Below are 26,076 nucleotides of genomic sequence, written 5' to 3'. Positions count from 1 at the left end.
CGGAGTGCTACACCACGAAGGCAGCGGAGTGCTACACCACGAAGGCAGCGGAGTGCTACACCACGAAGGCAGCGGAGTGCTACACCACGAAGGCAGCGGAGTGCTACACCACGAAGGCAGCGGAGTGCTACACCACGAAGGCAGCGGAGTGCTACACCACGAAGGCAGCGGAGTGCTACACCACGAAGGCAGCGGAGTGCTACACCACGAAGGCAGCGGAGTGCTACACCACGAAGGCAGCGGAGTGCTACACCAGTACTTACGCTAATACCATTTACTACAACGAAGCTCCGCACGCACGACTCTCCCTGAGTTACTACACCACTAAGGCAGCCGAATATTAAACCACAAACTACGATTCCGCAAGTTTCTACAAGGAAATTTCTAAATACTAGAGCCGAAATTTCTATGTGACGTTATTTATATTTGTCGGTTATTTTTATGCTCATTGGTCACTGAGAATTAATTATTGATCTTAAAAGAGAATATATAAATTTTTAATACGGCCAATACGGGTAATTCTTTTGTAATACTTTTGTTAGTAACTTCAAGTTTGTCAACTTCGCGTCAAATGTATATTGGTGTTGGATTTCTTCAAGGCCGGTATGCTGAATTGTGAATTGTTTGTTTTATATTTTACAGGTGACTACTGCCTTATTCATACGGACATGTTCTTGTGGTTCGACGATGATATTTCAAGAATTAGTTACGAAAGACAATTGTAACTGTAGATTTTTTCAAATCTTATAAATAATGTGGAAGTGGCTGACCTTTGTAAAAATGAAATACTTTGAAGTTGAGAGAAATATATTGATACAATTCATAAACAAAACTTGGTGTAAATTAGAAACAATGAACAAAATACTTATAAAAAGAATTGTGTTATATTGTCCCACCTCCTCCCACAATTCCTCCACATTTTACAGTCACATACATACATACACATATACATACACATAAGTTAACCCATTGGCTGCCACGCCATACAACCCGTAGGTTGCTCTCTACTAATCTACGCGCCACGTCTGAAGGATCCATGACCAAGTGGGACTTGCCATTGTTGACAAGTCCGTGCTGAAAAGGGGGAACTATGGTGCATTGCCTGAAACAGGCGCCTTGCGGCAAATTTTGGGCTTGGCGACTCTCCGACCCCGCGGCTTGTAAACCACGAGACCGAAAAGCGCGGCCCGTGCTAAGGAGCTAGGGGAAAACAAAGGCGTGGCAGACAATGGGTTAACTAACACTAACACAAACATATTACCAAAAACAAATGATGATCCACGCTGACATTTTGGAGATACCGGCGACGTTTTAGTGTCCATCTTCTCGACGTTTCCTCTCATTACCTGATTAAAGAGAAAACAATTCTTATTAAGTGACATGCCAATTAAAGTAACATAATAGTCACATAATACATATAGGTTCATTGTTCTGGTTTTTTTGCTCAAAACTTTAAGGGCGCGCTTTAAATCTACCTAACAATATTGAGAACTGTTCACAGAACAAAGCTCACATGCTAGTCTTCAAAAAAAAATTCCGGAAGTAGACCGGAAGTAACCACAGCGCCTCAACCATTGAGCTGTCGTCAAATTAAACCACATATTCGTGATCTCCATGAAATTTGGGGTCGATTAGGTGTGTTTTAAACGAAATCCAAAATTTGGCCAAAATCGAGAATTTTCCTGAACTATAGTTCAGGAAAATTTTCGAAACCGGAAGTACGAATACGTAAAAATGATAATCCTGAACTATAGTTCAGGAAAATTTTCGAAACCGGAAGTACGAATACGTAAAAATGATAACATGAACTTTACCACAAATTTAACGAGGATCACGAATATGTGGTTCTTTTGCTCCTCGAATGAATATTTACTGAACTACTGACTGAAATGAGCAAACCGGAAGTAAAAAAAAAAAAACTCATTATCAAAAATCTAACAAGTGAGCTTTGTTGGAGGTATAGTTACCGACAGTTTCCACGAAATATTTCAACAAAATAACTGCCAATAAACGTTTAAAGAGATGTGCAAAGTAACAGAAACTGACGGTTTTGACAGCTTAAAATTATCGAAAAGCCATCTAGCGTTAGAAAAAAGAAACGTCCAAGTAAAACATCCGTTAGCGCGTAAGAAGGGCCTGATTTTGGAAACTATTACACAGACAGAGTCTAACGCAACTAGACTATTAGTAGATAACCTACGAAAATAAGTCAATTGCTGGGTACCTGGGCATAATCCCGTGGTGATGACTGCAGGGGTGTAACAGCGGACGGAAGCGATCACTGAAGTGGTCCAGAAACTCGCCAAGTCGCCAGTGAAGTAAAACCAATTGTGTTTAGAAGCAGTGAAACTAGACGAGCGTGCGTCGCGAAGATAAGGATGGAGAAGAAAGTTGATGGAAGTCCCTCTTCCGTCATGGTCAGCATTGGCACAAGAATCTCCGTGCCAGGACCACACGATTCCATAAAGAAACTGCGTGCTCTGTAAAATAAAATGTTTTACATTAATAAAAATATAACAAAGAATAAAGCATTTCAATCTTTACCTAGTTTAAGAAGCACACTGATTGTTCATGATGAAAAAACCGTAAAAATGGAATTCACTGCAACCAACAGCATTACTCCACATGTTGAGATCAATTTCTGCATGCCCAAGAAAGTGTCATGAAGTATTGCAGTAGCATGTGATAGGTGGTTCAGTTCACACTCTTCATGTCACTGAAACTCTAAGTGGAAATGGGACAAGGAAATTCTCTACGTTATTTACAAATTTACACAAATTTACCTATGAGAAATAAAACTGTACCTATGTCTTAGCTGGGTTGCCTTCTAAACAGAAGTAAAAAGCCATAACAACAAACATGCTGTTGCAGGGTACGCCACCAAAATTGCGACATTCTGAAAAAGATCCTATGGTTCAAGAATACCTATGTTACATGAAAATCTGAATTGTAATGGTCTGGTAGCAGTAATTGGAAAATACCTTATCTCGGCAAATTTGTATTCCACTACATGTGGGCTTCAAACATGAGTTTTAGGCTTTTGACTGCATGAGGGTCTAATCCGATGGAAATTGACTCAGCGCTAAGTCAACTTGTTGGAATGACTGACAGGACAGTATGCATCTAGAATTTGGAGAAATAAGTTGGTACAGTATACAAATAAGGAATAAACTATGCCAAGATAAACCTACATAAGTTACGAAATTCAATTTAGTATATGAAATCACAGGAATATAAGCCTCGTTTCACGCTGTAACAACAACAAAGGCGACACTAGCCACATCGTGTTACCTACTTAGGATTCAAAATCCATTACTAGATGTCGCTAGTGTCGCCTTTGTTGTTGTTACATCGTGAAACGAGGCGAATAAGGCGAAACAAATTGTAGCTAATTAATACTTTAATATTCCTGTCCATCAAATACCAAATTGAACTTCGTATCTTATGTAGGTTTATCTTGAGTTTATCCTAGTTTCCTTATTTTTATATTGTACCAACTTATTTCTCCAAATTCTAGATGCATACTGTCCTGTCAGTCATTCCAACAAGTTGACTTAGCGCTGAGTCAATTTCCATCCATTAGATCCTCATGCAGTCAAAAGCCTAAAACTCATGTTTGAAGCACACATATAGTGGAATACAAATTTGCCGAGATAAGGTATTTTCCAATTACTGCTACCAGACCATTACAATTCAGATTTTCATGTAACATAGGTATTCTTGAACCATAGGATCTTTTTCAGAATGTCGCAATTTTGGTGGCGTACCCTGCAACAGCATGTTTGTTGTTATGGCTTTTTACTTCTGTTTAGAAGGCAACCCAGCTAAGACATGGGTACAGTTTTATTTCTCATAGGTAAATTTGTGTAAATTTGTAAATAACGTAGAGAATTTCCTTGTCCCATTTCCACTTAGAGTTTCAGTGACATGAAGAGTGTGAACTGAACCACCTATCACATGCTACTGCAATACTTCATGACACTTTCTTGGGCATGCAGAAATTGATCTCAACATGTGGAGTAATGCTGTTGGTTGCAGTGAATTCCATTTTTACGGTTTTTTCATCATGAACAATCAGTGTGCTTCTTAAACTAGGTAAAGATTGAAATGCTTTATTCTTTGTTATATTTTTATTAATGTAAAACATTTTATTTTACAGAGCACGCAGTTTCTTTATGGAATCGTGTGGTCCTGGCACGGAGATTCTTGTGCCAATGCTGACCATGACGGAAGAGGGACTTCCATCAACTTTCTTCTCCATCCTTATCTTCGCGACGCACGCTCGTCTAGTTTCACTGCTTCTAAACACAATTGGTTTTACTTCACTGGCGACTTGGCGAGTTTCTGGACCACTTCAGTGATCGCTTCCGTCCGCTGTTACACCCCTGCAGTCATCACCACGGGATTATGCCCAGGTACCCAGCAATTGACTTATTTTCGTAGGTTATCTACTAATAGTCTAGTTGCGTTAGACTCTGTCTGTGTAATAGTTTCCAAAATCAGGCCCTTCTTACGCGCTAACGGATGTTTTACTTGGACGTTTCTTTTTTCTAACGCTAGATGGCTTTTCGATAATTTTAAGCTGTCAAAACCGTCAGTTTCTGTTACTTTGCACATCTCTTTAAACGTTTATTGGCAGTTATTTTGTTGAAATATTTCGTGGAAACTGTCGGTAACTATACCTCCAACAAAGCTCACTTGTTAGATTTTTGATAATGAGTTTTTTTTTTTTACTTCCGGTTTGCTCATTTCAGTCAGTAGTTCAGTAAATATTCATTCGAGGAGCAAAAGAACCACATATTCGTGATCCTCGTTAAATTTGTGGTAAAGTTCATGTTATCATTTTTACGTATTCGTACTTCCGGTTTCGAAAATTTTCCTGAACTATAGTTCAGGAAAATTCTCGATTTTGGCCAAATTTTGGATTTCGTTTAAAACACACCTAATCGACCCCAAATTTCATGGAGATCACGAATATGTGGTTTAATTTGACGACAGCTCAATGGTTGAGGCGCTGTGGTTACTTCCGGTCTACTTCCGGAATTTTTTTTTGAAGACTAGCATGTGAGCTTTGTTCTGTGAACAGTTCTCAATATTGTTAGGTAGATTTAAAGCGCGCCCTTAAAGTTTTGAGCAAAAAAACCAGAACAATGAACCTATATGTATTATGTGACTATTATGTTACTTTAATTGGCATGTCACTTAATAAGAATTGTTTTCTCTTTAATCAGGTAATGAGAGGAAACGTCGAGAAGATGGACACTAAAACGTCGCCGGTATCTCCAAAATGTCAGCGTGGATCATCATTTGTTTTTGGTAATATGTTTGTGTTAGTGTTAGTTAACCCATTGTCTGCCACGCCTTTGTTTTCCCCTAGCTCCTTAGCACGGGCCGCGCTTTTCGGTCTCGTGGTTTACAAGCCGCGGGGTCGGAGAGTCGCCAAGCCCAAAATTTGCCGCAAGGCGCCTGTTTCAGGCAATGCACCATAGTTCCCCCTTTTCAGCACGGACTTGTCAACAATGGCAAGTCCCACTTGGTCATGGATCCTTCAGACGTGGCGCGTAGATTAGTAGAGAGCAACCTACGGGTTGTATGGCGTGGCAGCCAATGGGTTAACTTATGTGTATGTATATGTGTATGTATGTATGTGACTGTAAAATGTGGAGGAATTGTGGGAGGAGGTGGGACAATATAACACAATTCTTTTTATAAGTATTTTGTTCATTGTTTCTAATTTACACCAAGTTTTGTTTATGAATTGTATCAATATATTTCTCTCAACTTCAAAGTATTTCATTTTTACAAAGGTCAGCCACTTCCACATTATTTATAAGATTTGAAAAAATCTACAGTTACAATTGTCTTTCGTAACTAATTCTTGAAATATCATCGTCGAACCACAAGAACATGTCCGTATGAATAAGGCAGTAGTCACCTGTAAAATATAAAACAAACAATTCACAATTCAGCATACCGGCCTTGAAGAAATCCAACACCAATATACATTTGACGCGAAGTTGACAAACTTGAAGTTACTAACAAAAGTATTACAAAAGAATTACCCGTATTGGCCGTATTAAAAATTTATATATTCTCTTTTAAGATCAATAATTAATTCTCAGTGACCAATGAGCATAAAAATAACCGACAAATATAAATAACGTCACATAGAAATTTCGGCTCTAGTATTTAGAAATTTCCTTGTAGAAACTTGCGGAATCGTAGTTTGTGGTTTAATATTCGGCTGCCTTAGTGGTGTAGTAACTCAGGGAGAGTCGTGCGTGCGGAGCTTCGTTGTAGTAAATGGTATTAGCGTAAGTACTGGTGTAGTACTCCGCTGCCTTCGTGGTGTAGCACTCCGCTGCCTTCGTGGTGTAGCACTCCGCTGCCTTCGTGGTGTAGCACTCCGCTGCCTTCGTGGTGTAGCACTCCGCTGCCTTCGTGGTGTAGCACTCCGCTGCCTTCGTGGTGTAGCACTCCGCTGCCTTCGTGGTGTAGCACTCCGCTGCCTTCGTGGTGTAGCACTCCGCTGCCTTCGTGGTGTAGCACTCCGCTGCCTTCGTGGTGTAGCACTCCGCTGCCTTCGTGGTGTAGCACTCCGCTGCCTTCGTGGTGTAGCACTCCGCTGCCTTCGTGGTGTAGCACTCCGCTGCCTTCGTGGTGTAGCACTCCGCTGCCTTCGTGGTGTAGCACTCCGCTGCCTTCGTGGTGTAGCACTCCGCTGCCTTCGTGGTGTAGCACTCCGCTGCCTTCGTGGTGTAGCACTCCGCTGCCTTCGTGGTGTAGCACTCCGCTGCCTTCGTGGTGTAGCACTCCGCTGCCTTCGTGGTGTAGCACTCCGCTGCCTTCGTGGTGTAGCACTCCGCTGCCTTCGTGGTGTAGCACTCCGCTGCCTTCGTGGTGTAGCACTCCGCTGCCTTCGTGGTGTAGCACTCCGCTGCCTTCGTGGTGTAGCACTCCGCTGCCTTCGTGGTGTAGCACTCCGCTGCCTTCGTGGTGTAGCACTCCGCTGCCTTCGTGGTGTAGCACTCCGCTGCCTTCGTGGTGTAGCACTCCGCTGCCTTCGTGGTGTAGCACTCCGCTGCCTTCGTGGTGTAGCACTCCGCTGCCTTCGTGGTGTAGCACTCCGCTGCCTTCGTGGTGTAGTACTCCGCTGCCTTCGTGGTTTAACCTGGATCAACGTAGGTTGTAGTGCAGTACTTGGGCGCTTCAGTGGTGTGATAAGTTAGATACTCGGTGTAGTAGCTGGGAACAGAATAATACATGGGGGCATTATTATAGTTAGCTGGAACATCGTAGGTCGAAGTTTATTACTCAGGAGCCATTGTGGCGTAGTACTGGAGACCTTCGTATGGTAAGTAGTTGTTGACGTTGTTGTTTAGTAATCGGCGTGGTGAAGGTAGTGAAACTCGGGGAAGAAAAATACTTCGGAACTTCTGCGTAGTAACATCGGGGCAGTACAAGTTGTGGTGTAATACTCCGGACCCTTGGTGGTGTAGTATTTGGGGGCCCAGTGCAATAACCGGTTGCTACGGATTATTCATGCCCGCCATACCCAGGAGAAATCGGCACACCAGTGGTTGATCCAGCCATCAACGTTACAACACTCACAGTAGCACAACGCCATAGTTACTATACAAATGATTTAAACATTAGTATGCAATAATAACTGACATATTTGCAATTAGAAAAATAATAGAGTTGATTCACATTTCCATGAAAAAATAAAAACATATTTACCCATGATTGCTTCTGTGTAGTGTTCGACCGTTTTTGTACTCCGGTGCCGTGGCGATGTAGTACTTGGGAGCCTCGACGTAGTACTCGACCCTTTTGTAGTGTAGCTAGGGGAAGAATAATACTGCGGGGATTCGGTGTAAGTAGTTCGGGGCAGCATAAGTTGTGGTATAATAATCTGGAGCCTTGGTTCAGTACTTGGGGGCCTCGGTGTAGCAACTGGTCGTGTCGTATGTTGTGTAGTAAGGTGGCGGCGTTGCAATTTGTTATCCGCCATACCCAGGAAACATCGATACACCAGTGGCCGACCCAGCCATCAACGCTGCAACACAAAACCGCAGCATGAGGCCATAGTTTGCTAGACAAATTATCATTTGAACATTATAACTTGCATGTTAATAAATAATAAGTCGATTCACATTTCCATGTAAACATTTTTACCCATGATTTAAACTAGCAATTCGACGAAGAATGCAGTTGGTGACACATGGTGCACTGCAGTTGCTGTTACCGTGTCGGAGATGCTCACTCGACTAATCCCTGTCGACTTATCCTTGCCCTTATGTACGACTAAACAATAATTATTTTAACAATTAATATGCAAAAATATCTAGCATGTTAACAAAGAGAAAACAAAATAGAAATTTATACATAACTCCAAATAACAACAGAAAATTTACCCATGATTGAGAACTGATAATACGATGAAGAATGCAGCTGATGGCAAATAGTACACAGCAGTTATTACCGTGTCGGAGATACTCGCTCGACTGATACCTGTCGACATTTCTCTCGCCTTTTATACGACTTTTTCTCACCCCTCCTCTCAAGCCTTGCGGTTATTCTACCTTCTTGATAATGATACAAAACGTCCCGTTCTCACCCAACCTCTACACCACTGCATGACAAGTTTTATGTAATGACATCCGTGACCTTCGATTGAAGGAAAACTGGCCTTTCCTTCTGCAGGTTGACGTTGCTGGGGATGGGTCTACAACATCCAATATCAAAAAGAAAACCAAATGGATGTAACACGTCTCATTCTCACCCAACCTCTACACCACTGCATGACAAGTTTTATGTAATGACATCCGTGACCTTCGATTGAAGGAAAACTGGCCTTTCCTTAGACTGCAGGTTGACGTGGCTGGGGATGGGTCTACAACATCCAATATCAAAAAGAAAACCAAATAGCTTATCCTTGCGGCTATTGTACCTTCTTTGATAATGATGAAACACGTGTCATTCTCACCCAACCTCTACACTACCGCATGCCAGTTTTACGTAATGTTTCTCGTGACCTTCAAGTGAGAAGGACATCGTGTCGGGACAAACTGGCCGACCTGTCTGCAGGTTGATTTGCATGCAAAAAACACAACGAAGATATGCACAAATTTTAACGAATCGAAAACTCCTCACATGTATGTTGACTGCAAGGTTACCTCGGAGGATTCCCTAGAATCCAGAGCTTTTCTTCCAAACTGATAGCAAGACGTCGCAAAACGCCAGTAACGGCAACCAGCGCCAACTCCATTGACCCCAAAACGAAATTCATAACATTTGTGTTTGCGCATCTGTTGCAAAGAATAAAATGATTATTGGCTATATGGATTAAACAAATAAAATTATTTCCTATTATATATCTGTACGCATGTACATATGTTTTCATGTACAGATCTGGTAAATGTACATACACATTGCCGGTGGTTCACTTCACACTCTTAATGTCACTGAAACTCTTAAGTGGAAATGGGACAAGGAAATCATCTACGGTATTTACAAATTTACACAAATTTACCTATGAGAAATAAAACTCTACCCAACTCTTAGCTGGGTTGCCTTCTAAACCGAAGTAAAAACAGCCATAAAAACATGCTGTTGCAGGGTACACCACCAAAATTGCAATATTCAGAAAAGATCCTTTGGTTCATAAGCAAGAATACCTATGTTTTATGAAATCTAAATTGTAATGGTCTGGTAGCAGTCATGGGGAAATACAAAGAGATTTCGATTATCTCTGGCACTCTATGCTCTAGTTACTTAATAAGTTAACGAATCCATTGAATTCCAATTGACACAGATCCAGCCGAACGACTGCGAACGACAATCATTCTGTCTGATAAACTTTTTCCACCCATCCCCTGGCTACGAAATACAGAAATAAATATGTCTGATACTCTTCCTAGTTAATTGGTTTACCTCACCTAATGACACAGTTTTAAGAAAATTAATGAATCCACGTTTACACAAAGCACACTTTTATCTTTTGTTGTTTTCCACCATTTTTTCCCACCATTTTCCCATTTGAGAAGGAGGCATCTCTTGGCCCCTGCAGAAACCTGTAAGAAAGACATCTATCGGTAACGTTGTTAACTAGACATGCAATCATGTTCAATTTGAAATGGGGATGAATTTGAATTTTCAGATACCTGTTTTTTGTTTTAACAAGGTTTACCTGAAGGGCTATTTTTTATTAAATATAAGCTATTTTAATTTTTTGTAATTATATTTCGTCTTTATTAATTTTTTACTTCAAATTAACCATTAGAACTTTCCAAATTATTTGATTAATACAGTCTAAACCACAGTTGAAAAAAACTCAAAACACCCAATTCTAAGGCTTCAAAAAGGGAAATGTTAAATTTTAAATGAAAACCTTACAATATTCAATTGACTTCCCGCGATCAGAATAAAACATAAAGAAGATTGGCAGATCTATTCACAATCATATATTGATCAAGACCGACAAGGCGTAACAATTTTCCATCAACATTTTTAGAGCTGGTTCAACAAGCCATTGGCAGTCATGTGGAGTACAGAAAACATGGAAATTTGCTTAAAAAAAGGGGGCCATCGCTCTCTCCAAAAGTAATACGGACTTGTGTGGCTTGTGAGGGAAGGATGTGGGGTTAGACATGCCTAGCTAGTGAAGTTCATCCACACTTATTTATGATTTCATTTAAATGTTTTTAATTCTAAATATGTTGTGAAAAGGTACAAAAGATAACGACAACTACAAGAATAGGATGACGTTTTGTATATTCTCATTTGAATGGCCCGGGTGTCGATTGACGTCGAGACCTGTGTGTGTTACTCGTTGATGGTGGGGTGGTGTTACTACTAGAAGTGTCTCCGTCAACTTTAGTTCCAAATTTTTCGAAAGCGCGCGCCACAGATCCAACGCAAACTCGATTCCACGGCTGGGCCAGTAAGGATATCTCAGACTGAACGCTAAATGAACGCGGTCGTCCTGTCCAGCTGGCTGGTGGACCGGTAAGTGCTCCTTCGATCAAATCGGCTTCTGGCTCTGATCCGTTCCCACATTCACGCCCACTTGTCTTTTTACGTCGAGGTTCTCGATTGCCATCCAAGCCCTCGTCACTTGACCGATCGCTCAGGTCACTGCTCGAACTACAGCCAGTATCACTAGAGACAGAACCAGATCGAAGTCCATAGTCCTCTTCTGGCGCAGTTATAGTTTTCTCCTTGGAATCCTCGATCAATTTATCTTCTGAACTATTAGTGACTCCACTTTCTGATGCGGCTGATGTGATTGCTGGCCCTTCTTCTTCTTCTTCTTGAGGTGCAGGACTGCAGACTGTATCTTCTGGCAATCGTGGAAGAGCCCGAATTTCCCATGATGATCTGGGTCTAGTTGAAGCTTCAATATTCCGTTGAACAGTTCCCATTAGTAAACCTGTTGGAGTTGTCGCGGGTGTTGTCAATAGATTTTTCTGGAAAACCTGAATAGAGGTGGACACCGGCTTGAAAACCGTCTTTTCCTTTTCACTGATAACTTTTCCACTAGATGTCGACGCAGGATGTGACACAGCTGAATCCTGGTGGAAAATGGATCCAACCGCCATTTTCTTGACATTACTTGGTTTAATCGGGCCGGTACTTGGAATAACTGGTGGTGCTGCACTGGTTGTACTATCGGTCTTCTTACACTTATTAAAACTTGTGATTAATTCGCTAACTGATAATTTAGTTTCAGGCTGTTTGCTCATAGAAACGGAAGTAGTATTATTGATCATTGCCGAAACATCTTCTTGCCTCGATCCGCATGCCCACGAAGCTCTTCTTCGATTTAAACACGACGTCAGCAATTGACGCTGACTGTCGGATAGCGAAGCTGTGTCGATTGACGTTGCACTCATTCTAGCGGGTGTCATTGTAGCTGCTGGATCAGTAGTTTTCACTACTGCGGAAGGAGGATTCTGGGGGGGATCTGTACACGCTGCATCAGACCGAAGTACCACGGCCAATGATTCATCGGTTGACAAAGGACTAGTAGAAGGTTGTGGGTCTTTTAGATTGAAAGACGGAGGGGATGGTGAGTTCTTTTGTGATGCGGAAGGACCCGGAGAGACACTGATGGGGCTCACGGGATGAGACTTACTAGTCGAACAAGTTGCTCCTCCTCCTTCGGTTAAGCTAGTGCTGGGAATAGGCCAATTCCAAACAGATTTTCCCAATGCTGGCGAAATAGAATCGGAAGGTAAAATTTTCGAAGACGGTGGACCGCTTGAACTGAGGCGTTTTAATGAAGAAGCAACGGCGTCCGCACGAGTGACAAGAGATTCAAACTTCACCACCTCATCCGGCTGTAGTTGAAGTGATGCGTTCGAATTTTCATCCATTTCTTTCTCTTTGCAATCGGCCGATTGAGCTTCTGGAACAGCATCTTGGGCCTTTTGAGTATCAGGATCAAGCTCTTCCGTTGGAGTCACTGACCGAGAATTGGAAGGTGTCACTTCGTCCATCACATCCAACAGTGTGGCTGCCCCCGTTTCCTCGCACAACGTTTCTGTGCTCTCCGATAAAACTTTATTTAATTCTAAAAGCTCGTCGACAAAAGTGTTACTTTCCCCCGCCGCCGCAATCACCTTGGCGGAAATTGGGTTGGATGTCATTTCCAAATGTTTATCGCGATCCAGAATCGGACTTGTGAAACATTCTAGCGATTGGGTTGATGGCAGAATATTGAAAAGACTTGAAGTGTCCGCCAGGGAAATGGTCGAACTTTGTTGGTTCAAGAGACTGAGGACCTCGTGTGACTTTGAGAGGTTGCGCAATGAGTGAATGCGCTCCAAAGATTGGGCAGAACTAGATTGAAGCTCATCACAAAGATGATCTCTTGAACGCGACACACTTAATCTCATTTCACATAGACGCTCGCGTGATTTAGAGGTGCTCTTGCGTAGATTAGAGGCTGCAACTCTTTCGTAAAGCACCTCGCGTGATTTGGACATGGCGCGCAGGAGTGAGCGCGCAGTCATCGACGGTGATGAACCGTGACCGTTTATCGAGGCGGCGGAACGCGGACAGGCGAGCGTCGCAGCTCCCGTCGGGCAATTGTGTAAAGCTGAATTTTTTCTTTGACTTTCCGACGAAATTGTCTCCCTTTGATGACTTGCCACATGTTTCCAGGGCGTCAACCACGGATGTTTCAAGCATTCCTTCACCGTAGGTCGACAGCTGTAATAGTATTGTTTGATTAGTTGTTTTAAATGATTATTTTCTATGTGGAAAACAAATCTTATTTAACTAAAACGCTGTGGATGAGCATCTTAAGAATATCGTTGAATTGCTAATACGTATTTGACACAAAAATATGCGAAATTCTTAATCCTTCGATTTTACGCCTAAAAACATATAGTTCCCGAATACCTTGGTTCTCTGGATAGTGTTTTTCGAATAAAGTCTTCAGCTTGAGGAGAAATGTCCTCAAAAAGCTCATCAGGAAAATCCAGTTGTCCGTGACAGATATTTTGGAAAGTCTCTTGGTCGGTATCGCCGCCAAAGGGCGTGAAGCCAGTCAGTAAAACATAGGCCATTACTCCAACAGACCTATTAAATAAGTTTTAAATTCGAATTGAATGAATTGTCAGGTTAGGTTTAATATAAAAAAGAGTATTCATGTAATTATATCTACCAAATATCTGCAGATAACGTGATGGGTTCGTAATGGAGAATTTCCGGAGCTGGCATAATGAGAAAATAATTTTTAAAACAAATTAGTTGGAATGGTAATTTCATCTGTTATGGAATCGAACTTACAAACATAATCAGGGGTGCCCAGTAATTCGCGAACTTCTTGCCCGGCAACGATAACTCTGGATATCTCCAGATCACACAGTTTGACATCGCAATCTGGAAAGGTACCCATCAGTAGTACGTTTTGCAGCTATTCACGGCCATGTAATAATAATGGAAAGACAATTATTATTTTACGTCGGGGACTCTGTACCAAGTTGCCGATAAAAGTCGTAAAAATAATTAAACCCCATTTTTTAGTGCAATCTGATGGCACCGCGTGTCTCAGAAATACTTAAATATCTGTTGTTTGGCGAGGGCTAGATTTTTCATTTTTTAAAACATTTTTAAAGACGATTTACAATTATTTTGTCTTTGATTTTTTTTTGTATGAGTTACCCTAAAGCGTTACGCCACCGTTCGCTTCATTAGGTGCATTCCCTTTCCCTCCTTTAAGGGCCGTGTTAAAAACATGGCTCAAAGAAACGAAAATTCATGGCTGCATGTCTACGAAGTCATAGATTGCAATGGAAATCACGGAAATGTTTTGTAAAGAAAACAAATATATTAGGATTGGAAGTGCCAGAAACAAAAGGCCTTAACCAGTGTACCGTCCTTGATTGACTAATTTTGGTCAAACGTTTCTCGTTTCCAAATATAGCATGTTTTGCCTACCTTTTACAGAATAGTGAGCGAACGAATAAAGAACTAAACTGGCTTTCTTGGCAAACTTTAACTACCTTGTTGTATATGGTAGCCAGATCGAAAAAAGTACCTCAAAAATAAAGGAAATGTGGTGGAAATAAGGCTCAGGAGTAAAGAAATTTTCACCTTGATATCCAAGTGAGCCATGTTACGCTCGTGGAGGAAAAGAAGGCCTTCTAAAACTTGGCGGACAAACTTGACGGCGTCTCGTTCATAAGGCACCATATCGTCGTCCATGAGTGTTTGAAGGTCGCCACCAGGTGCACTTTGTTTCAATAAAGGATAATATTACTTTCCAAGTTGGATTTAAAGCAACTGCTGGTTGGTTCTATCACGAAAAACTGCTCAACAAATCATGAGAAACACTATGCACGAAAACTATAAATCAATAAGCTTTTTAACAAGGAGTCTGCCATTCTACGAGTCCAAAGAAGAGGAGGGTTTATTTTGTACAGAATTCTTATTTAGAGAGTTAAACGTAAAACTTGAGTGGAAGACTCCTTGTGAAAACAGAAATATCTTATCCTATGGTATCTTAACCGTCAATAGACCTGAACAAAACTACTTGAAGGAACCTTTCATGAACCTTTTTGAAGATTAAAAATGTTTGAATTCAATCTCTAAAAGCAAAGAGCAAATAGGAGATGTTGTTTTTACCAAGAAGTTTTTTGCAAATTAACACTTTCAAGATTGACTTGAAACATTTAAAACATACCTTAGCATTATACATTTCAACTTGAATTTTACCTCCAACCAGCTGAATTTTAAACATCATTCCGGTTTGCTTTTTATCTTTAATAACTTCCGATAACTTCGTCTCGCTCATTTTTGAAACAAAACAGAAGCAGACGACACTTTTCTTTTCATACTAAGTGTCAATCAAAACCAAAAATCGACCCGTTCCCCTAACGATAAAAGCGGTTTGATCGCAAGTTCTCGCTGAACGGATCGTGATAATTAAAGCATAAACTAGTTCGTAACAACAAGTTTTTTTGTCAACGGAAAAATTTGCATGAAACCCGCAGGTCTTTACTTTTATACTGAACACCCACCCTCCTCCAGTTAAAATGATATGCTCTAAAGACATAAATTAGTAGTCACGGAAGCAAAATAAAAAAACGATCTAAAACAAAAATCGCATGAGATGTATAGATGTAAATAAACTGAACTTACTACTCCATGACGAGAATCATGTGGGTTGGTGTATCAAAGACGTCGATTAAGTGGATGATGCGAGGATTGGTCGTGCAGAGTGACATAAGAGCAATCTCGTGAAGTATTTCAGTTGTACAGTCTTGTCCATAACGTATCTTTGACGCATATTTAGCTGCATACTCTACCCCAGTAGTCCGATGGCGGCATTTCCGAACCGTAGCGAATAAACCACTAAAAAAATTCAAAATATCTTTAATAAACCAATAAAAATGATCAAAGTATCAAATTACCTCATAATCGTATGAGTTAAACAAATATATTGGTTGAAAATAACACAGCAGTAAAATACACCTCAATATCCCACTATAGATGCTAAAGTAGACAATTAAAAAATTACGCGCGCGTTCAAAATTCGTAAGGAAACAGATAAGAGCGTCACAGCTCTCTAGGTAATGTCACTAGTATCACTATTACTTCAAAGTCACTTTTATAGAACCCCGCGTATTAACTTGCCCAGAATTTTTCTGAAAGAAAAGTAAATTTTCCCTTTCGAAATTATTATTATATTTCCTTGCACGCGAACTCACTAACACGAGTGAAACCACACCATAGGACTCGTTTAGTTGCATATTAACACCACTACCGAGCCAACGATTTTTCTGCGACAATTTTATAGACAATTTTATGGGCAGGCATTTTTGTAATTTTATGCGCAAAAGATGTTGCGTAATACAAAACGATGTATATACATTTCGCCCTGTGCGCACTTAATGTTTTTGCGAGCATATTTAATATTTCTCTCGCGATATCCAAATTTTATTTATTTTCGTTTATAGCAGGCAAGACAAATTCCGCGTAATTATAGTAAGCACAACCACGTTCGTGCGCATTTTAGTCAATTTTTGTTGTTTGGATTTTCTGAAAAATGTTTTTTTTTTCTATATGAAAGGCTTTAGATTATTTGAACAAGAGACAAACTGACAAAAAGGGAATTTTATAAGGTTTTACATCGTAGTCTGTCAGCAGCTGCCATTCCAAGAAGTGTTACATGCTTTGTCATCAGTTGGAGTCCAAAGGAACATCAAGATTATTATGTGTACTGAACAACAGAATCAGATTTTGGGATCTATCACCTGCGTGTTTTGACCGCTGCTATTATTGAGATGTTGTCCTGTTGCTCAGTCTTTATACCAGTCACTATTAGTTCTGTAGTTCTTCATTCACTGCTTAGTTTATTTGTGTTCGAAATTAAACATTATATTTCAAGCAGGATCTCAGATTTAAAAAAATCATAGTTAGAACTATAAGGGTCAATACTTCTAGCCTGTAATCATAGTGAGATAGTTTCTTCTGCTGGTATGCTAGATTTTGAAACATGTACTGGTATTATATTATACACTCACTCATTTTCTTTCTCAAGTCGATCTCGATCTCGTCAGTTGTGAATCTTGTGATGCGCAACCTATCATCTAACTGTCTTAAGCGTATTGGAAATAAGATAAGCACATAGTTTTCCGAGGAGCTTCAAGTTCAACAAGCATTTTGTTGAACCAAACAGAAACCGTTTTAGCCCAAAATGATTTTGTCTGCAGAGCGAATATGCACTTCTCTTATAAAAGCGGTACAATAGAAAATCGCGATCTGGCAACTCCCAATCAAACACCACTTTTGGTACGGGTGGGCTTGGCCCGTTGGTCTACCTGTTAATTGTGAGAAAAGTATCATTCACATTCCCATTCCCATGGAATTTCGATAGCTTAACTCTATTTCCTAAAAATCTGCTCTCTTCCCTGAAGCAAGATGGTGTAAAAAAAGAATGATTATTGTGCGTTATTATTCTTTTTAAAAATTTGTATGCCAGTTTTAATTTAAACAAAATTCAAGCAACCAAACGGGTTAATCTAAATCACACTCATTAGGCATGATGTACAATTGTCCATATTCCGTATAAAACAACCTTATCAGAGTCTTTTATATACATGTATTTTCTATTTCAATTGGACTCTGCATGCCTAACTAATTACTGCTTAACCACAAATAGCAGCAGGCCAAAAACCAGCACTCTTTTTTATCCTAGTCTATATAGTGTATTTTTGTGTGTGTTTGCGTGAATCGTAATAACACGCAGGGCGTCATTGTTATGTGAAATTGTGTGTGTTTCGTGAAATTACTTATTATAGCCACTGAACTTGGCCTAATTAAAACCGACCACACATTATTGGATTAAACGGCGACGCACGGCCGAATTAAGGAAACAAAAGTGCCTAGAGATTTTGTCTTTGCTGTTATTAATTAAATGCTGGTGGGAATGAGTTCTTATACAGTATGTACAAAAGATATGCGACCCGGAAAACCTACAAGCAGGAAGTATCATGCTACTGCGCATTAGAAATCGGCCGTATATAAGTACAATTTTTCTCATCTGCTCTTTTCTCTGGTCAAGTATATATAATCAAAAATTTAATTTGAATACAGATTTTTTTTTTAATTAAAGATTTGTCTGTAAAAATCAGATTTATTCCAAAGGCGGATACAGTCATAGTTACGTGTCGTTGACTTCAACCTTTTGCACAAATAAAAGTGAATTATTATTTCGCATTCTTGAAATTTCGAATTTTTCAAACAGCACACGCATTTAAAATAATTATATAATAATCTGCCCGAGTCTTTGGTGAGCACTTTAGGTTGCTTTGCACCTCAGGCTTCTTCAGGACGTACCCATAGATGGCGCGAAGGTGTATACACATTTAATTGTCATTTCTGGTATAAAAATAATGAGAGTTGATCGTTACTTCCTTTCTAATGTTGCTGTGTGATATGCGCTCAAACTCTACGCTTTATAACATACATGTCGCCTATAAATGCAAACGACGAAATTGGTGTGAGTCACAAAATAAAAGAAACCGAATTCAACAATCAACTATGGCCACAAAGAATTGTTGGAAACTTGAATTATTATTCTCAAATAAATTTTAAAAAATCTCGGCGCATTGCCTTTTATTGTGCTGAGAGAAGACTGGCAACTGCTGGCGCTATATAGCCTCCTTCGTATTCAAGCCAAAGCCAGAAGAGCTGAGGGAGTGATAATATAACCATACGCAGCGCAAGCTATACCCCCACTCCTCTTGTGCCCGGGATGGAGGGACAAGTGATGATGCTGGCCCTGAGGAGCCCGGCTAGCTAGCTGGAAAGAAAATATAAGAGAGGAAAAAAAAAGATGGCCAAATATGGGCGAAGGCCATTGAACTAACGACCGAGCAAGAGAGCGAGAGAGGCAGCTAGCAGCTATAGCAGGTTTGCCACACAACTATTTAGGCAATAAACCAAGGAAATGGAAGAGAGGAGAACTCTGTGATGAAAAAGGGAAGAAGAGAAAAAAGGTGGAAAAACATACACAAGCATCAGAGTCTGTTGCTGCTGCCAGCAGTCCAGCAGACCAGACCCAAGGAATGGCTCGTTTCCCAACTTTCCTATATGCTACTCTGCTGGCTGGCTGCTGTGACCATGAGGCTTGTGCTTAAGGGAGCCCGATCATCTTTCTTTCATTCGTAGACTTTTTGATGTGTAAAACCCATCCAAGATAGGAAAGAAAACATTATATCCTTAGCCAACTATGCTGCTGCGCGGCTTCGCAGAAAAACGAACAACCGAATTCTTTTTTTGGTGATTCCAACACATTCCACCATCAGGAAACACCAAAGCGGATCTCTTTGCCCTTGCTATGGCCTTATTTTTATTATTTTAAGAGTTTCTTCTTCAAGCTGATTATTATTATTATTGTTAAAGGTATTATTATTATTATTCAAACCTGGCGAACGGCTCTTCTTCCACGGCGTAATGCAAGTCAATCGGGTCGGTCTGGACGAGTTTGTTCAATTTATCCTGATCGACGGTGACGACACCATTCACGACTTTGCGCATGTCGCAAATGGGCTCGACGGTGGCCACACTGTGCTGGGTGTTGCGCCGATGACCTGGTCGTCGCTTGTGATGAAGCCGGGAACGGCCACCTCCGCCACCACCACCACCACTCCCTCCTCCATTACGTTCCATCGTAGGTGAGTTAACGTTAATCCCAACACTTGAGCCGGAAGTAGCCGGAGATGCAGTACCACCAGCACCAGCACCTGGGCCGTTGGATGACCCGGTACGGCTTTTCATACTCCGATCGCCTCTGGCCACTCCCAGCAGATCCTTTGATTTGGTTCGATCATTGAATGCGCGAATAGATGTTGACCGATTTAATCCAATACGACCAATATACAAAACACACCAAACAACAACTGATTGAGGCTGCACTACAATTCAACAGCAGCACAAACTAACGGAGAGAGAAAGAGAAATATAGCGATGAATCTTCTACTGGCAAACTGCCTTTTCTTCTGATGACTCAGCGTCGTTAAAGCAAAAACGAGTCATACAGCGGCTATACACACTCGGGATAAAAAAAATAACCAAAAACTCCTTTTTTTTTTCCTCCGTGGTCGTCCGTGGCACCTTGAGCATGCGTGACCAAGCACGGTTGATGCAGACCAGCAACTGAATGTTAGTCAGCGCTCCAACCTGCTTCTTGAAGCATCATCAACCTGTTCTGTGTGTGCTGGTGTTCAGAAATGGTTTGGCTTAGACGAGAAAAAAAAAACTCTCAAAAGCCCCTTCGGGCTTGTGCCGAGGTGCTGCTGCCCGCGTCCAAGTTCAAGCAACTCCTTTTCGAGATACAGCATAGCTCTCCTCTTCTTGCGCCTTTCGTCTTATTTAGATTGTGTAAATATTTTCTTTTTTTTTATTTTATTTTAGAGGAAATTTTCAGTAGTGGACTAATTGTGTATACATCTGGGTTGACTGGGCTTATATAACTTGAGTGCTGATTGAATATATATAGAATGATTTTCGGCGCTTAATTATATAAATGGGCAGTGGCCGTGAGCGGCCGCGTGAGTTTCACAAGAGAAACCAAAAGACATTTCATTTTCAAGAAAAATATGAGATCATTCTCGATTTGTGTTGAATTCAAACGGAAAACGGAGAATGACGATTGCTCATTTCTGTACACATACCATGTTTGCTAATAAAAAAAGAATAATAAGCGCTAGAAGCTGGAAAAGCTACTCTGTTGAATAATACTTAATTTAATTAAGCTTCCCCAAGTTATGACGAAAACTATCAACAAATATGAGTGTTGACAAAAAAGAATATTTAGTCTTAATTAAACAGTAAACAGATTGTGTAGGCTGTAATATAAAGCAAAAATAATAATGTGCAATGTTTAACCATTATGACTGTCGCTTTCGTATTTGTTTTTATTTTATTTGTTTTAATATTGAAAGTTACATTCTTTATTTTAAACAACGTTTCCTACCTTACAAATTACAATGATTTCGGCTTACATTATTTCCCATTTTTATGTACTTATTAATTCGTAACACATTGTTAATTTGTTGAACTAGTTGACCGAAACACGATAAATCTTGACCTGAATGAACAACGTGAGATTGTTGTACCGGGTTGTACAAGTCACGTCACGAAGCCTATAACAAGATCCTTGATCACGCCTTTCCAAGGATCCCTGTTAACTGTCCACGTACACTTTTCCCGGACTTTTCCATAATACTTTTTGATTTTTTTATTCCAACTAAAACAAATTCTAGTTATCTTAAAAATTTCCAACAATATCGAAATTCAATTTTACCTGAATCGTGTTTCCCTATCCTTGGTAAAAAATAATAAAGATTACGTCTAGTTTGATATCGATTAAATAGCTGTTTTTATTGAACCTCCGTATTTCGCCTCCGGATAAACGGGCATCTCTCTATATACTAAACAGTCGACTAGACAGTCTTATATTCAAGGTCGCCCTCGAAATAGACCGGGCTGATTCGTTTGGATGGATCCTCGTTGGATTCATTTCAGCCCGGCATATGAGTTTATCATTTACAAATTGATAGGGAAAGAAAATTGTGTGTCCAATTTTTTAAACTAGTTAATTTTCACAAATTTTGCAACAACAAAATTTCCGAAAAAAACGAACAAACATGAACTAATAATTTAGATATAAATAATAGCATCAATAAAATGCATTCTCATTTGCTATTTATAATTCCCATACTATAGAGCCTATTTTAGTGCGTTTATTTTTGGCTTGTGCATGTAAAAATGAATCAGCATTACCGTATTGGCCAATCAAATTAAAAGGGGTCTCATGGATCAAAAATAATATGATTAGTTACTAAATACTCTGTCGTGTTGAAGCATTCAAAAAATTCCGCCAATCATAAACAATTAAATTACAAGAGGAAAACGTATTTAATCATGCAGCAACAGGTTTTCTAAGCAGCACGGTGAACGATGTGTAGTGCTTAGTCCAGCTTCACCTTGTAACCTTCTGTCGGACAATATATTTTTGAAAACTAAGGCGATTCACGAATCCCCTTGAATGTTACCCTGTATTGAATTGCAATCAAGACTCAAGTCTAAAACATTCGTCCAATAATCAACAATTGCAAACAGAAGGCTCTCTGCTGGTCCAATATTGCACGCGCATCAAGCAACATCGAAGGAAAGGAGAGGCGCCATCACACCTTATAAGAACAGACACGGTTTGAGCCACTTGGCAAATACCATATATAGTACTATGTAGCACGCTCTATGCGCGTCTATCCGCTTTCGCTGGGAATTCAGCCAAACAAGTTGACCTTGACTCCAAGCTCGGACATTTTCAAACTGATTTTATCGTTTATTTAAAATAGCTGCACTACCGGCTCATACCTATGTAAGGAAACATAGATGTCTTTCTACATTTTAGATGAATAAAACATCTCGTCTGCTGGATTCAAGATAGTTTCGTTAGGTTAAATAATCGTACAGGTATGGGGGGGGGCTTCTGTCGCCAACACTGTATGTCGTATTTAAAAAAACAAAAACACTTGTGCATTTCTGAACGCGGCCAACAATCGGCGATTATTTCTTCTTTCTAAAATATCCAAACAGAAAAAGAATCGTTCAAATTAATGGTAAGAATCGTAATTTAGATATCATACTTGTATCGCAGAATGTAATGGATACGAGTTATCCAGTCTGGCTATAACAGCTGTATTCCGTAAGTAACTGTAACTTTAAAAACAAAATGACTTTCAACAATCTTTTATTCAAACGGAATAATAAATTGTATTCAAAATAGGACAAAGTTCCAGGAATCAACATCTGTGCTAGACATAATTTGTTTCGTATAAAATATTTGTGTGTGTGTGTCGGCGGACATTGGACACCAACGCTGAATTTATAAGCGAGCAAACCCCCAAATCGAATTTAAGGAAACAATTTTAACTATTAAAATGTGCAAGTCTTCTCCTCAGGAATCGGAAATCAGTTATAGAAATGTGTTAGTCTCTGTTAGTTGTAGCAAAGGAAACGGACAATTCGACAAATTAAAACCAAATTAAAACCGATCTTTTTACCGCTTTCACAAAACTTTACATTTTGTTTTGTAACCACCTTTTTTTCTTCGCTTTGCCTCAAGGCAAAATGTTTAGTTTTCATTTAATTCGCTAGATGCCGTGTTGTATCACACAAGCTATTCAAAAATAGATAAGAAAAATAATTAAGAAGAGGGTAATTGCTCACGAGATCTTTCACTTGTTACGTAACGAGAAATTAAAAAAAAAACCAATTGCTCAAATGACTGGTATTCGTCACCACCGTAGGAAGCTATCTTGAACGGTTCCTATTTTCCGCGCGCTATTATCGATTTAAAATACCAATAGTTAACCAAAAACAAATCGATTAAAAAATTTGAATAGCTTTTATAAGCTAAATTTCGTTTGGATTGCTAATTAATTTATTGGACTTCATACTTCAGAAAACATCCTTGAAAGTTACGAACCTAACTGACTTTTTCGTTTTCAATCAGTAGCAGTCTGAATGCTTGCAATTAAATAAGCTGATCAGTTAAATATAGTGAAACATTACACTCTCCTTCTCCCTCCTTCACTCCCTCTAATTACCGTCCTCTTATATTCTACCACTCATTCATTCTCTTAGGTGAACAGGTCAACTAGTAAATTATACCACTGACGAGACGTTTCCATTTTTCAGCTTTGTGAAATCATTTTCTTAATCATACATTGTCAATCTGTTTTGTCTACAAAAGCGCAAAGCATTCTCCTTGTGTAGTCTGATGTAGGGCGTGTCTTTCAATGCGTTGCGGCTCCCTTTGGCTACTACTTATATATTCCTTGATGTAAGTGAGTTTAACACCTGGAGAGCGCTTCTCTATTCGCCCCAGATCAGCTGCTTCTTCCGTGTTTCCTATTTTACGTCTCATCAAGAAGCGCCTTAAAAAAAACAAATGTGAAACAAAAAAGCTGAAATGACGGACGAAAATTAAAACAACCCATCAGCTGTCAGCCAGGACGGAATCGGGTGTAGCCGCTACTCAAGATGTGCCGCTCCACTTCAAACACATAACAGTACTCCTGCTTTGTTTTTGGGATGATTGCGGTTGAAAAATACGGTAGATCTTTCTCATTTTTGTCGCCAATGAGACGGCCAAACTATCTACTACAAACAACAATGAGCGACGATGCGCATCAATGGTTGGGGAAAGGTAGCTGAATCGAGATATACACTCGAGCCTTTAACTATCTTTGTAAACTAAAACGCTGTAGTCAATACCACAAATGGTAAAATATCCAGGCAGCTCTTGATGAGAATTTGCAAAGGAAACGATCCAAGTTCCTATTTCACCTATAGATCTGCCAACTTTTTTAAAAAAGGGATGACGGTGAAGTCGTGCTACACAATTCACAAGTCGTCGTTCACGGGTCGTATCAACAAGAATTTCTTCGGCCTAAAATGTCCAGCAATTTACAAAAACCTATTACGAGAAGAGAAAGAATAGCCTAGTTTTTCGGGGAAAAAAAACACCTATTTTCGATAAAACCGTTCAGATTGCAACTCTAGAGTGGTCTGCTCTCAGTCGGTACCGGAGAACCAAACGAGTACAAACGGCGTTACTCTAGCGGGCTCAAGCTCAAGCATAGAGGCCCTGCCCTCTACGGCGAATGGGCATCTACATAAATATCGATATGTAGAAATTCTACTGGATGCATGCATCTTTTTTCAATTCGCACCTAAATATTATAGAGAAAAGCATAAATAATCTTTTGAATTAAATTTCAAACAATAACAAAATTACCAAAATGATGAATTTTCTCGCACCTCACAGCTGACACAGAAGACGGAAAGGATGTTCCTGAATTGAGAACAAAAATTATTAAATCAAAATTAAAAATGAAAGAAAAAATTAATAAATATTGAAAAAAACATTGCTCAATACGTAAATTTAGCAAGAAATATGGTGCGGGTGTTACTATTTCACTCGTTTCTGGAAAAGTGAGTAAGCCAGCATTTGTAAGGCCCCCAGGTCCATGTATGGCGTTTGCAGTGTATTCTAGCCTTAAAAGGAACTCGAATCGTCGGCGGCTGACGTACTTGCAAGTCGACTGCAAAGGGCAGAAGTCGTTTTTTAAGTAACACCCAGTTGGCCTCGAAGAATCACAAAAAAGTAGCTTTTAAGGCTGCGCCACAAAACTGCAAAAACATATAGACAGACTCGAAATGGCTCTAGACGAGCGTCTGAATGCTCTGACTATTTTCAAAGTGCTAACGTTATATACACGCCAAATCATGCCCCAAGACACAACTTACCAAAGTCGGACATAAATCTGAAGAAACGACGGTGACGTCACGAAGAACTAAGAAGTTAAAAGGGGTTAGAGGTTCAATTAGCTACGGAAAACCAGGATTGATTAAAGATTTTAAAATGGATTCATGTCAAAACATATTTCAATGCTGGACTAGTAAAGGATTATCGGTTGACTGCTTCAGTGAAACATTTTTTTTCGCACATTTTGATTAGCAAAGTGTAAATTAATTTAAAAAATTAATCGACGTCAATTTGTGAATTAACTTGGGGCTGCTCTGGGTGTCGGGGATAATAATAAGCACTTACTCCGATATGTTGAGAATTGTTAGTTGTAACCGGTTGTAACGAACCACTACATGAGCAAATTTGTAAATCGTAGGGCCCTCTACCGTGTTCATTCAGTAGTCTACACCTTTTCAAAATCGGCGGTATGATTTACGCGACTCTAAACCTAAAGAAAAAGCGTAAATCTTATAGGGGAAAGTTTAAATAAATTATTACACACATAGAGAAAAATACCTTACATAGCTATCAAGCAAAATCCCTTCCTTCGCGCGCGTTTCTCTCTTAGGAGGACCTAGGGCCGGAAATGGTACTTGCAAGGACAAAGTAGATTCTCTAATTGCTGTTACTCCGCTTGAAACATGAAGATACCATCAGTGAACTGAGAAATGAAGATTCTTTATTATTTTCAGTTTAAATGGAAGATTGTACCATCTAACAAACATTTTGCGAAA

General features: G+C 39.9%; 1 protein-coding gene and 2 long non-coding RNA genes across 12 annotated transcripts; all 3 read right to left on the bottom strand.

Moving 5' to 3' along the window:
- Positions 1 to 7,139: 7,139 nt before the first annotated feature.
- Positions 7,140 to 10,008, bottom strand: LOC124190184. Of its 6 annotated transcripts, XR_006872882.1 has the most exons (7): positions 9,942 to 10,004; positions 9,180 to 9,311; positions 8,954 to 9,084; positions 8,179 to 8,307; positions 7,741 to 8,095; positions 7,315 to 7,632; positions 7,140 to 7,245 (listed from the first exon to the last, which is right to left on the bottom strand). It is a non-coding gene; the product is annotated as an uncharacterized LOC124190184 (long non-coding RNA). The 6 variants fall into 6 exon arrangements; XR_006872880.1 differs by having other exon boundaries at positions 8,954 to 9,311; positions 9,942 to 10,008; XR_006872883.1 differs by lacking the exon at positions 9,942 to 10,004 and adding an exon at positions 9,536 to 9,559 and having other exon boundaries at positions 8,954 to 9,311.
- Positions 10,009 to 10,451: 443 nt separating this feature from the next.
- On the bottom strand, positions 10,452 to 20,191 carry LOC124189741 (serine/threonine-protein kinase Nek5-like). 2 transcript variants are annotated; one of them, XM_046582198.1, is made up of 7 exons: positions 19,445 to 20,191; positions 15,655 to 15,867; positions 14,608 to 14,746; positions 13,801 to 13,927; positions 13,676 to 13,724; positions 13,411 to 13,590; positions 10,452 to 13,218 (listed from the first exon to the last, which is right to left on the bottom strand). In XM_046582198.1, exons 1-7 carry the CDS (start codon positions 19,795 to 19,797, stop codon positions 10,782 to 10,784), a joined length of 3,498 nt encoding a protein of 1,165 aa, XP_046438154.1. In that variant the 5' UTR covers positions 19,798 to 20,191; the 3' UTR covers positions 10,452 to 10,781. The 2 variants fall into 2 exon arrangements, with proteins under 2 accessions (XP_046438154.1, XP_046438155.1); XM_046582199.1 differs by lacking the exons at positions 15,655 to 15,867; positions 19,445 to 20,191 and adding an exon at positions 15,229 to 15,300.
- Positions 20,192 to 22,344: 2,153 nt separating this feature from the next.
- Positions 22,345 to 25,763, bottom strand: LOC124191312. 4 transcript variants are annotated; one of them, XR_006873369.1, is made up of 4 exons: positions 24,830 to 25,757; positions 24,307 to 24,764; positions 22,674 to 22,746; positions 22,345 to 22,606 (listed from the first exon to the last, which is right to left on the bottom strand). It is a non-coding gene; the product is annotated as an uncharacterized LOC124191312 (long non-coding RNA). The 4 variants fall into 4 exon arrangements; XR_006873370.1 differs by lacking the exon at positions 22,345 to 22,606 and having other exon boundaries at positions 22,674 to 24,764; positions 24,830 to 24,886; positions 24,971 to 25,760; XR_006873371.1 differs by lacking the exon at positions 22,345 to 22,606 and having other exon boundaries at positions 22,674 to 24,764; positions 24,830 to 25,388; positions 25,646 to 25,748.
- Between the last annotated feature and the right edge of the window lie 313 nt (positions 25,764 to 26,076).

Source organism: Daphnia pulex, chromosome 3 (genome assembly GCF_021134715.1).
Source record: "Daphnia pulex isolate KAP4 chromosome 3, ASM2113471v1".
In the NCBI taxonomy this organism is placed as follows: domain Eukaryota; kingdom Metazoa; phylum Arthropoda; class Branchiopoda; order Diplostraca; family Daphniidae; genus Daphnia; species Daphnia pulex.
The sequence above is the reverse complement of the archived record's forward strand: the minus strand, read 5'-3'. Positions and strand labels throughout refer to the sequence as shown.

Excerpts from the sequence above, each read along its gene's own strand:
- LOC124189741 (XM_046582198.1), bottom strand. The coding sequence starts at position 19,797 with ATGAAAAGCCGTACCGGGTCATCCAACGGCCCAGGTGCTGGTGCTGGT. Across the intron at positions 14,747-15,654 it reads ATGATTCTCGTCATGGAGTA|TGCACCTGGTGGCGACCTTC; the intron begins GTAAGTTCAGTT and ends ATTGAAACAAAG. Across the intron at positions 13,591-13,675 it reads ACGTTATCTGCAGATATTTG|GTCTGTTGGAGTAATGGCCT; the intron begins GTAGATATAATT and ends CTTATTTAATAG.